The 13,541-nt window shown below is 32.9% G+C and overlaps 1 protein-coding gene across 1 annotated transcript; it reads left to right on the top strand.

Moving 5' to 3' along the window:
* The first annotated feature begins 10,417 nt into the window (after window positions 1-10,417).
* Window positions 10,418-12,886, top strand: LOC118346363 (putative disease resistance protein RGA4). The gene has a single exon (XM_035687225.1). The coding sequence runs from the start codon at window positions 10,418-10,420 to the stop codon at window positions 12,884-12,886; it is 2,469 nt and encodes an 822-aa protein (XP_035543118.1).
* Window positions 12,887-13,541: the final 655 nt, after the last annotated feature.

The raw sequence follows: 13,541 nt of genomic DNA, 5'->3' as shown, positions 1-13,541 counted from the left end.
AATATTTTAACTTTATAATATTTTTATTCAATTTTTTGTCTTTTATTTTCCAAAACCAGCCCCAAAGCTTTGTACAAGTTCAAATCGAAAAAAAAAAAAAAAAAATTCTTCTTCATGCTTAAATTTGGAAGATGTCTTTGTACCACACAATCCTTATATACTCTAATTTAATCTTTAAATCTAAAATTTATTTATTAAATCAAATTATTTTACGATAATAAAGTGTGATATAAAATTCTTCAAATATAATTAGGTTCCATTTAGATTTGGAAAGTGTTTTATTTCATCTCATCATTAAATTTTTATCAAATTTACACACAAAATATAGTAAATAATTAAATTTTTTCAAATCTCAAAATAATAATAATTTTAAAATTTACACACAAAGGAGGTATTTGATATGTCAATTTTCTGACTAGAGACATTATCTAAATTTGAATAGTTTTTTATCGAAAGTCATCTGGAATTATTTGTTTTTTAAAGAAATGAACTCATTATAAAAAGGGTAAAATATTTTTAATTAGTTCTCATGTTTATTAAAAGAATTAGTCATATGGGTGTTTGTTGGCACTCGCCCATCCACTGGTAACCAAAAATGGGATGGTGGCATAAATGCCGGAAAATAATATTCCCGACCCTTAAGTGTCGGCACTTGAGTTGTGTAGGTAAACAAACGCAGGTAAAACCATTACCGGCATTTATTGTCATATTGCCGGCGTTTATGGGACACCGGCAAACTACCATTTTTTTTGTAGTGCATTGGTAATCATATAAAATTTTTCTTAGTAATATCAATAACAAGTTGATCAAAACATTAATTACCGGTAGCCAATAGTTAATAGCCAATAGCCAATATTTCTCAAATTCTTGGTCACTGAAATAATGAAACAGCAAGTTTTTTATCCGTTCAGAATATTTTCTTCCGAAATCCCCTTTCAGAGAGACATGACGACAACGCCAAAGCTCCAGTGTTTAAAGGTGAGAACAACCATCAGATATGGTCTGCAAACCATCATCAGTCAGCTTATTCCCAACTTTGAAAGTCCATTTTATTTCAATTTTGATTAATGAAATTCTGATGGGGGATTGTTTTATTGGCTAACTATCATCTATAAATAAAACTAATTGATACAGTTTTTACTGCTTTTCTAATGAACATCTTAAACATTCCAGGAAATTATAATGTTTGTTAATTTGAGTGCATGGTTCTCCTGATCTCCCCATCTCTCGTCTGAGTATATATTAATAAATCAGACATAAAGTAGGACTTCTGGTACATTAGTCTGCTTTACGGTGCTTTAATTTCAGTTTTCTTTCTTTCAACTTTGAAGGAAATAAAGATGCATAACTTTGATCCCTTCTTTTAAGTTGGTAAATTAAGGAAGTTGTAGAAACTTCCTTGTTATTTGTTTGAACTTGTAGTATCCCATCTCCATGCTTTTTACATGTTAATTTTGTAGTACCCCTTCCCCATAGGAGTAGGAATGTTGCTCCGTTACTACTTTACGTCAGGTATTAAGAAATGCCATAATTCTTATAAAACATCAAACTTAATGTATCATATGTGACAATAAAAATTAATACAATGTCCTTTATATAGTCACAACAGAAGGTAGAAAATCCTAAATACTATATGTTGGATTCTTATCAAAGCACGATTAAATCAAGGTCTCTAAAACTAGTATTTGCTTAATAACTAGTTCTGGCCTCATGACCACAACAGAAATGAGTTTTTTTAACGGTTTGGAAATTGTGGTGGTCCCGAAATCGTCAGCAAAAAGTATTTTCTGTGACGGTTTATGGAAACCATCACTAAAGGCAGGCAATAAATGGTATTACGTTCGAACATATACAAATTCACGTTTGAACAGGTTCTCGACATTCGAATATTGAGGCAACGCATGTGTGAACTTGTAAATATTAGGCACCAATGTTTGAACGTTAATTGATTTGATATTGAAGATATATATTTTAATTTAAAATATTTGAGAATTGAAGTGCAGTGATTTAATATTAAATTTGAATATTTAAAATTAAAAAAGTTTGAGAATTGAAATACAAAAAATCTACTAGATATATTAAATAATATTGTTCATTACATATATTAAAAACAAAATACAAAATATGCTAAAAGTTTGTAAACAACACTCAGAACGTGTTGTTTACAAATGACCTCAACTCCTCAGTCAATGACAAGACCTTGTCGTTTAGGATATTTACACCATGGACAATCTTGACGATAATGTGCTCTAGATGCACAATCTGTCGATCCATGTGCATACTAATATTTGTGATCATCACATCAAACTAAGCAGGCCGCACATCCTCTGCAGATGTATTTGTCGGCTGCTGACTAGTACTCCCACTATGAGGAGCAACACCGGGCCCAGATTGGATCAGAGGAAAAAGATCAAGGATAGGCCGAGGCTGACGTCAAGCATGCCCCCTTCCTTGTCCAATGCTCCAATGATATTTGGTCATGTCAAGGGGGCTAATGTACTCAGTCAACCACTCCTCCACCTAGGGTGACATTCTTTGGGCCAATAATAACCGGGTAATGATGACTACATATGGAAGGTTGTCTAGGGAGATGATGCTAGCCTCGTAACGGAAACTCTAAAAAAAGTACAGTGACAAGTCGATGGGCTCTCCATGTGTCACTCATATCAGGAACTGTGTGCTAGTACGACTGAATGTGGCCTTATGTGCCACAGGATTCAGATTTGTTGCAACTATATGATGCAACATGCGGAAAAAAGGCAACAGCTGTATTTGGGTGAACAAGTTCTTCTTCTTGAGCTGCTTGCGGTCTCTCCCAATGAGGATGTACAAATCCTCATTGCGGCCATCATCCTCAGCCTAATCAGTACCCTCAGCCTTACTCGTCTGGGCTAGTAGATGATGCAGATGTGCCTACATCTACTGCATCCCCAGGCTGAGCATCTGCTATAGTTGACGTCTTAGCTACGTGACGGATCTCAAGTAGCTTAGTGATGACATATGCCAAAAGCTCGAACTGATCACCACGTACAGTCACGGTGTGAGTGGATGCATTCTGAGGTATGGAGCACATCTCCATATCAAAATCTCGAACCATTGAGGAGTATATTCTCTCCCTTAATATACAGATACTGCTCCATCCTCTAGTAGTAAAGACGTCTCCGAGGCTCTTCAGCTGCCGTCTGAACTTGTTGAACTCGTTGATCAAGACTTCTCGTTCGGCCATAACGGTTTAACACCCAATCCGAGAAGTGTCTTGGCATGTTCTTTCCTTCCCTCATTTCCTAGTTGTCAAAGGATGAGGCATATCCTAAAAAAACTATTAGTACTATACGTGCATATAGTGTACTGTTCTAAACTATTTAGATTAAATGTTAGAATGTAACACAATATACGTTCGAACGTAGTCTTTGTACGTTTGAACGAGTTAGTCTTTTGTTTCGAATGTTACTTTCCAACAGGCTAAATATTCGAACGTACAACGAGTTACATTTGAACGTGATGCTAGCAAACACGACACGCTCAAACGTGATGCTAGCAAACACAACACCTCATAAAGGTCTTACATTCGAATGCACCAAATAAATATGTTCAAACATGATCATGCACTTGAACGTATTTATTAAGTTGTTCGAACATAAACCTAGTCTAAGTTTGAACGTATTTGACATGCAATAAGCTGAAATGTCTTACATTAAAACGTACTCTAACTAGTTCGAATGTAAAACAAGCATTCAAATGTACGTTTGTAATGTCCAAACGTACGTGAGAAACGTTCAAGCGTGTTTGACGATCAAGAATCTGAAAGGTCTTACTAAAAAAAAAGGCAAACTAAAAAAATTCCCAACAAGCCCATTACTAGAGTGGGTTTGGATTCACAAAACTATTTCATCTCATTTCATCATTACAAATTTTTCAAAATTTTATATAAAAATATAATAAACAATTCAAAATTTTCAAATCTCAAAATAAAAATAATATTAAAAATAATATTTTATTTAACTTTCAACAAAACATCTCATTATATCAAAACCCACCCTAAATTTTGCATAAACACAATTAAATTCACGCATAAAAAAACCAAAATTTTATCATTAAACTTAACAGCTGATTGAAACAAAACACCGAGAGAGAGAGAGAGAGAGAGAGCTCACAGCACATGAGCGTGCTGTATATCAGCCTCGAGTACCTTGAGGAACTCCTGATAAGAAGGTCCAGAAGTAGGCTGCTGAAAATAATCTCACATTCCTCTTACTCTTTCTCTCACTTGGGGATTTCCAAAACGTACCGCTCGGTTATTATTATTATTTTTTTTTACCAAACGATGATAGAAATGATTTTAAGTATATTGGTTTATTTTTTAAAAATATTTAAATACATTAAAAATGTGAATAAAAAAAAATTACTTTTCCAACTAGCGGTAACACCGAGCGGTGCACCGCTCCAAACCTTAAGATGAACCAATTTTAAAGATCAGATAAAAGTGACACAAAAATTAAAAAATAAAATAACTCATGTATATACCTTAGACCAATATAATTTTTATTTTTATAATGCTTAATTTGCTAGCAAATTTAGACATTGTCAAGGATGTTTTGTGAGTACTGTTATATGAAATTGAAGATGGGATATCAAAACTTGGAATCTCAATGAACATGTTATTGAAGAGATTATCACTTTATCATTGATACCAGATTTTGATTGACTATAACAAATTTGTTTAATTTGATTTCACCCATCAGCAAATTTAAAATTGAACCGATTGATCCAAGAGATTTCACAATTTTAAATGTACAAGATTTTACGATCATTACTTGTAGATCAAGGACACCAACCACTACCTTATAACCAATTTACAATTCTTTTTTGAGGAAAAAATCCAATATAATTTGTTATTCTCTGATTTGAACTTTGAGTAGTAAGCAGATGAATAGGCTTGGTGAATTGGGGCTTTTATTGCTCAATTCAAATATCTAATGTGAGATTCAATTTCTTAATTAGCCCAATCCAACATAGCCCCACTTTGAAAGTATGAGCCTTATAGTCGAACCCATTTCGAGTTAAGACCCCTCCTAGCCCTTCCAAATTTTCTACCTTATCAGCATGATGTCATCCATTTTTTCACGAATTCATCCTTATTATGCTGATCGCAAATTGTCTCTTGATATGTGAATTTGCCCATCCCGCATTGTGGACTACCATTTCTCCTCTAAGATGGCATCGATGATTCTATATTTCATCTGAACTTCATAAAATGTATGCTTGGAAATTTATGCAACAAAACCTCAATCCTCAATCCAAGAGAATAAAAAAGGAATGAGAAACGAGAAATTTCCATTGCCTGAAAGTTTCTCGGAGGCTGTGAGAAAGTATCAAGAAATTATATGATAATGCATTTCGCTCAAAATATCGATTGCATTTGGATAATGAAATATTTTCAAATATTTATAAATAATAGTAAAAAAAAATAATAAAATAATTATATAATGGTAAATAATAATTAAAAATAAGTAAAAAATTATAATGAAATAATGAATAGTAGTAAGATATTCTCAATATCCAAATTAGAAATCAACCGTGTAGTGCACTCAATCTCATGTGAAATGGGAGAGTATGATAACATTGGTTACTCTGCATCTAGTGGGTTGATGGCATGGCATAGATTTAATTTATATCAATGAGCATATGTTGATAAATGAAGATACAATATATATCTGAATTCATGTGCATGCTATGATGGAAGTGTTTTCTGGACATTCTCTCTTCCCCCCTTCAAAAATTAAGTGAGAGGAAAACGATTTTTTTACATTTTTTCCATATGGTCACGAAAAATTATTTAAATTGCTTGGCTCCAAGATTGAAAATTATCTGCGTCCTACTCTGTGTAAGGATGATTTCCATTGTCACTCTTGGATTTAGATTAATTTTAACTGGTACGAGATGCTTAGTATTTACCTCTTACTTATATATAACAAAAAAGATGCTTAGTATTTCCATGGACAATTTGATATGTGTAATAACTGAGGCATTCATGTGAAATTGGAAAACTTTGAGCAGTTGTGTATATGGGTTCCCAGGACTAAGGTAGGGAATTTCAATAAATTTGTAGGTATATTGTCTTTCACTGGGCATGGTCAATTTTTTTTTTTTTTGTTCTTTCTGAGAATCAAATATTGCTTCATTCAATAGTAAGAAGCAGATACAATGAAAGTCATATCTTTCCAAACGCTGACAAGACTTAAAATTATACAGTAGAACATACTTCCGGATCCACTGCTAAATAAGTTAGAATAAAGGGTCTTACCCACAAAACGTGCATTTCTGGCCAAGGTATGCACCACCTCATTTCCTTGGGCCTACATGAAGCATATCAAAAGATTAGAAATGAGATAATAAACACATCACTTTGGGACTCTTGAGAGGAGTTATTGGCAGCTCTAGAAGGGGTGAATTTCATGGTGCTTCATTAATATAGGGAAGGGAAGGGAATAATGCAGCTGATTTTCTTGCTAGAGAGGGTGAAATGGGCAAGAATGTGATTTATGAAGAGCGGTTTTCGCTACCTCGTCTTCTTAAGTGGATTTTTTGCTTGGATAGGTGGGGTCTCCCCTCCTTTGGCACATAGGCGTACTCGAGTTTGTTTTTTTCTTTTTTCTTGAGCTTAGGCTTGTTTTAGATTGTCTTGTTTGTCCTAACAGCTGGTTGAGACGTGCTGCGATAGGCAAGTTTTGACCGGTTTTTGCTTATTTTGGGTGGTAGTTGTCGGTTACGTTACCTTTAGGTTTGTTATGTTGCCACGGTATTCTTCCGCCATAAGCGGTGAGTTTTTTCAATAAATTTGGGTCGGGACCTCTTCCAGAGTGGTTACCGACTATTTTAAAAAAAAAAAAAAAAAAAAGAAAAAGAAAAAGCAAATCACTTAGGGCTCTAGCTAAACTTTTGTTATTGGCTTGATCGAATAGCTTCAACAACAATAAGAGAATCTCCCTCAAGTATTTAGTGAGAGATTCCCATATGGTGAATGATCTGTAAAGCCCTTAAGGCCGCAAGCATCTCAATATCCTTCACCAAATAAATACCTTCTTCCTTCTTTGACACGAAAATACAAAAGGATATAATATTTGACATTTTTCAATTTTAAAAAATAACAATAAAAGTAGCATGATTTAGGGGGCGAGGAATAAGTCATTTGCATTCAAAATCTACCTAAACTCATCTTATCAATACAACCTTATCAAATTCTTATACAAAATATAATAAATAATTCAACTTTATCAAATTTCATAATAATTTTCTTAAATTTCCACACAAAATATAATAAATAATTTAACTTTTATTCTATTATTTATAAATTTTTTTAACTCATTTTAATTCATCTCTAATTTCAAACCACTGGTCTCCAACTATAGGAGGTCAAAATCAAGCAAAACAAGATATATTAATATACACCCATAGGCCAAATTGACGCCAAAAAAAAATTCAAAACAAAAGATTAATAAATGAGAGATGACAGCTAAAAATGTTTTATTTGGACTGGTAGATGGGAGAGTGCCAACAAACACCAACTAACCAACCAAACTGAATGACAGATGGGCGAGTGCCAACAAACACCCATATGACTAATTCTTTTAATAAACATGAGAACTAATTAAAAATATTTTACCCTTTTTATAATGAGTTCATTTCTTTAAAAAACAAATAATTCCAGATGACTTTCGATAAAAAACTATTCAAATTTAGATAATGTCTCTAGTCAGAAAATTGACATATCAAATACCTCCTTTGTGTGTAAATTTTAAAATTATTATTATTTTGAGATTTGAAAAAATTTAATTATTTATTATATTTTGTGTGTAAATTTGATAAAAATTTAATGATGAGATGAAATAAAACACTTTCCAAATCTAAATGGAACCTAATTATATTTGAAGAATTTTATATCACACTTTATTATCGTAAAATAATTTGATTTAATAAATAAATTTTAGATTTAAAGATTAAATTAGAGTATATAAGGATTGTGTGGTACAAAGACATCTTCCAAATTTAAGCATGAAGAAGAATTTTTTTTTTTTTTTTTTCGATTTGAACTTGTACAAAGCTTTGGGGCTGGTTTTGGAAAATAAAAGACAAAAAATTGAATAAAAATATTATAAAGTTAAAATATTATTAGAACATAATTTGTTTTCATATTATTTATATTTTAGAATTTGAAAAAGTTGAATTGCTTTTATATTTTGTTTAAAAGTTTAGAAAATTTTAATAATTAGATAATAATTAGATGAAAAATTAAAAATTTGAAATTGAAAAATATTTATATTTGTGATATTTGAATATTGAAATGAGATAAGATGAGATAGAACATCTCTATCCAAACCAATCATTAGAGAACTTCAAAGGGGGCATTGAGAGTTCTCACCAATAAGTGTAAAATGCACTTTTTATTTTGTGTGTTTTTTTTTCAAGTATTTTTTAAATCATTTTAAATATTTATAAAACAGATTCACAAATTTATTAAAATACATTACTTAACTATTGAGTAAAAAAAAATCAAATTGGTACAAACTTTCGAGATAATTTATTAGTGGCTTGAGCATTTTCCTAGGGGGCACTGGGCAGCACTACAGCGATTGAGATTCCTTCTGAAGAATTCTCCAGACATGGTCAAAAGTTTATTTTTCATAATTTGTTAATCTCCTTAAATATTTAAAAAAAAAGATATTAAAAATTAATTACTTAATTATTAAGTAAAAAAAATATTAGTTGGGACCCACTCTTGGTGGAATGTCTCGGTAGAATAGTATTTTTCTTTAAAAAATTATAAACATATATTATTTTTCACAATTCATTAAATAATTATATTTTAAAATAAAAAATATTTTGATAAAATATTTTATAAAAATAATATCCCTTTACAAAAATATCTGTAAAATGAAATATATTATAAAATTTTGGTGGATTTTTTTGTTTTTTTTCCCCTAATCGGTATCATCTGAAAGCTGAAGCCCTCAATTATTGTGACATTGTCCAGATTAATGAGGTTGTCATCGAATAAAGGCAAAAGTCTAATCGACTTACAGGTTTTGACTCAGTGCAAGCTAATCTCCCTACTTCCTTTGAATTCTTTACTTCGTTTCTTGTTGCCATGACTTGCACGCCTTTTGTGAACAGATTCCAACAATTTTCTAACGAAAAAAAACTTGGGATCTGATCGCTCTGCAGTTCGTGTTATAGGTTTGTATATCAACCCATCTCAATCTGGTCTCGTTTTATTTTTTTTGTTATTATTTTTTTAAATTTTTACACAAAATATAACAAATAATTCAATTTTAACTCTACTATTTATAAACTATCTTAACTCATTTCAATTTATCTCTAAATTCAAACCATTCTGTCTCCAACCATAAGAGTTCAAAATCAAGCAAAACAAGATATATTAATATACTTCCATAGAACAAATTGACGCCCAAAAAAAAAATTCAAAACAAAAGATTAATAAATGAGAGATGACAGCTAAAACAATTTTATTTGGACCGGTAGGATTGAAATTAAGCAAAAGAGAGAGCGCCAACAAACACCCACTAACCAACCAAACTGAATGACAGAAGGGCGAGTGTTAATTGAAATGATAACTTTTTCTTCAACCTATCCTGCTCGATTCCAATATTTTTCATCTCCAGGGAGTATATTTAAAAATAAATAATGCTACTTATAATTTTATTTATATTTTTACTTATAAAACTTATTTTATTAATTTATTTTTATTTTAAATTCAAATTCTGAATTTTAAATTTTATAATCTTTAACATATTTAAAAATAAATTAATTTTAACATATTTAAAAGTTTATCAAGTGCTCTGCTTGGCTATGGGCTGGGAAAGCCGGGGCGCACGATTTCTACCGTTAAGATCGTGCTCTTGGATGCCAAATACAAGCAGTCACGCAATCCCAAGCTCAGAGCATCTGGGTTGGACAGCTCAAATTCAAATAAAATTAAAGAGAAAACTTTATAATCTTCAAAGAGAAAATTAAATTTCTGAAAAATGATTGATCTCACGTTTATCAACAATGAAGTGATTACTTTACATATTTGCACATCCACCATAAAAACTAATTAGTTTTAAAAGTTGGAAGAGTGATTGTCTTGTCTGTTCCATTCACCAATGCAATAGGACATACAGCCTGTCTTTGATCGTCATGTTGAAATTAACTTCCTTAATTTTTTAAATTATAACTCAAATCATACGAAAAATATTAATTTTTTACTCTTAGTTGCAGTATAGTTGTCATTATTTTTATCATTTTCCACTTAAAATAATTCCTATCCACTTGGTTTTTCTGGAAGTTAAGTCAACTATATCAACCAAGAGGCCAGAAATACGGTTTCAATTTATCCACTTCCTTCCTGAAGAAAAACATGGCTGATCTTGCCTCTAGCCTCGCCAGTAGTCTCTTGAAGAAATTAGGCTCTTTGGTTTATCAAGAGCTCTACTTGGCATGGGGTGTCCAGAGCGACCTGCATAAACTTGAGAGCACGATTTCTATCCTTAAGATCGTGCTCTTGGATGCTGAAGACAAGCAAGCAAACAACCCCATGCTGAGCATCTGGCTTGGACGGCTTAAAAATATGTTATATGTCGCAGAGGATGTGGTAGATGAACTTGAGTACGAAGCTTTAAGGAAGCAAGCGATTACGACATATGGAAGCGCTATGGCAAAGGTATGCCATTTCTTTTGTTCATTCATGGCACTTTCATCCCGTTTAAAACTGGCTCACAAAATCAAGGACATTAGAGAGAGGTTAGATGAGATTAATGCTGATAAGGTTCAGTTTAATCTCACTGAGCGGCATGAAGAGGTGCATGTCAATCCCCTGTGGAGGGAGAAGACCCATTCCTTTATTGATCCTTCAACAGTATTCGGTAGGGATGGTGACAAAGAAGAAATAAAAAAGAGTTTGATGCACCCAAATCCCACTAGAAATCTTAATATAATTGCCATAGTTGGATTAGGAGGTATGGGAAAGACCACACTTGCCAAGGTTGTTTACAATGACGAATCCGTAGTTAAACATTTTCAGTTGAGAATGTGGGTTTGTGTACCTGAGAATTTTAATGTTACAAGATTGGTGAAAGACATCCTTAAATCTGCTGGTGGTAGAGTTGATAAGAATTCAAGTAATGAAGATACATTGCAGACTAGTTTGAGAGAACTTTTAAAGGATAAAAGGTTTCTACTAGTTTTAGATGATGTCTGGAATGAAAATAGAAATAAATGGACTGAACTGAGAGATTTGCTTAATGGAGGGTCGCATGGAAGTGTCATTGTTGTAACGACACGTAGTCACAGGGTTTCTTCCGTTTTAGACCCTGTTTATACACATTCTGTAGAAGGTCTATCAAAAGAAGAAAGTTTGTCTTTGTTTGTGAAATGTGCATTCAAGGAAGGAGAAGACAAACTATATCCAAATCTCTTGCCAATTGCAGATGAAATAGTGAAAAAGTGTAAAGGGGTTCCACTGGCCCTGAAGAGTTTAGGTGGTCTACTTTATTCGAAAGTCGATGAAAGCGAGTGGGAATTGGTGAGAGGTAACGAGATTTGGGAATTGGAAGAAAATGAGGGAGGCATCTTACCTGCATTGCAATTGAGCTATAATCAAATGCCAATTCATTTGAAGCGATGCTTTGCTTATTGCGTTAATTTTCCAAAGGATTATGATTTCAGTAATATCCTTTTAATTGAACAATGGGTGGCACATGGATTAATCATCCAAATGTCTCCTAACAAAAAACAAGAGTTGGAAGATATTGGAGAATTGTACATTAAAGAGTTAATGTCGATATGTTTTTTCCATTTAGATCTTCAAGAAAATCTTTTTGGCATGTATTCCTTCAAAATGCATGATCTCGTCCATGATCTTGTACTCTCTATTGGCCATGAAGAGTGGTCGGAAATAGACTCTAACAATAAAGACATGGCCTCGACAGTCCGTCATTTGTCAATTTCATCTAGTAGCCAACAAGTTTCAAAGTTCTCAAACAAGTTAACTAATGTGAGGAGCATCATGTACCGAAACGAACCACACGTGTCCTCAGTTGAAGCATGCATCTCAAGATTCAAGTCTTTACGTCTGTTAACTATACCTTATTCAGATTTTGAGAATTTGCCAAGTTCCATTGGTACTCAAAAGCATTTGAGATATCTCGGCCTATCTCTTAATCAGTCAATCAAGAAGCTTCCTAATTCCATTTGCAAGTTACACAATTTGCAAACCTTGTTACTTGATGGATGTAGAGACCTTGAACGACTGCCCAAAGATATGAGGAACATGATCAACCTTAGGTTTCTTACGATTTCAACAAAAGATACATGCTTGTTCGTGAATGGAGTATGTTGCTTTAATTCTCTTCAGATTTTATGGGTGGTGGAGTGTCCAAGACTCGAATGCTTGCTTCCACAGATGGACAGGTGCCTCACCAACCTTCGTATGTTGGTTTTTGTGGAATGTGAAAGTTTGACCTCTTTGCCACCTATTATCAAGCACCTAAAAGCCTTAGAGTCATTGTACATTTGTGATTGTGAAGAGATAGATTTGACGGGAGGAGGAGGAGATGCACAGGACCTCAATTTGAGACTCCAAATCTTGTATATAACAAATTTACCAAAGTTGGAGATTTTACCCGAATGGCTCCTAGGATCTGCAAACACTTTAAAGCACCTACATATCGAGCAGTGTGAAAATCTGAAGGCGTTGCCAGAGTGGTTACCAACTCTGAAATCACTTCAGACATTGGAGATCATTGAATGCAATGAGCTATCATCTCTACCGGAGGGGATTCGTCATATGAAAACATTAAGAAAACTGGTGATCATTCCTGAGCTCTAACTCGATGATGAGGTAATGTGATTTTGTCTTCTTATTTCAATCGTAAATCATTTTTATAATCACATATTATATAGGTTAGGTTTTATTACTCTCCCCTTAAATTTTATATATCTATACGCATGGATTTGCAGCGAGTCGAAGCGAATGCCAGCCTGAAAGCACGTAGCTTCGATCGGTACCTATATATATGTGTGTTATTTGGATTGGTGAATAATAATGTATTTGCTTCGGTACCTATATCTATCTTTTTTCAATGTATAAAATGCTTCACTTGTACTGTTGGTTTCGTAAATGCATGTGTGGAATAATAATGTATTGGAATGAGTACTACTGCAGAGATTGATATTTTATTATTATTTCTTTAAAAAATCTCAATTTCCATTGAAATTCGAATGTACTGCTCAATTGGTTAGTAACTTTTGTCTGAAAGATTAATTGGAGGTCGATCTTCATTATATAAAAGGAAGAAGAAGAAGATCGAGGAGAATCATGATGAGTTAATTAGCAGAAGTTTTGTGATTGTGGCATCTTTACTAATTTGGAGTAAATCTATAGATTCAAAACCAAATTTACCCAATTCCATCTGCGTGCTATAAGCATTTCTATATCGAAAGAAACAAGGAAATTAAAAGCTGCAACTATATATTTCACTCCT

Source organism: Juglans regia, unplaced genomic scaffold, assembly GCF_001411555.2.
Source record: "Juglans regia cultivar Chandler unplaced genomic scaffold, Walnut 2.0 Scaffold_777, whole genome shotgun sequence".
NCBI classification, from domain to species: Eukaryota; Viridiplantae; Streptophyta; class Magnoliopsida; order Fagales; family Juglandaceae; genus Juglans; species Juglans regia.
Note: the sequence above shows the minus strand (reverse complement) of the source record. Positions and strands in the feature narration are given on the sequence as shown.

Excerpts from the sequence above, each read along its gene's own strand:
- LOC118346363 (XM_035687225.1), top strand. The coding sequence starts at position 10,418 with ATGGCTGATCTTGCCTCTAGCCTCGCCAGTAGTCTCTTGAAGAAATTA.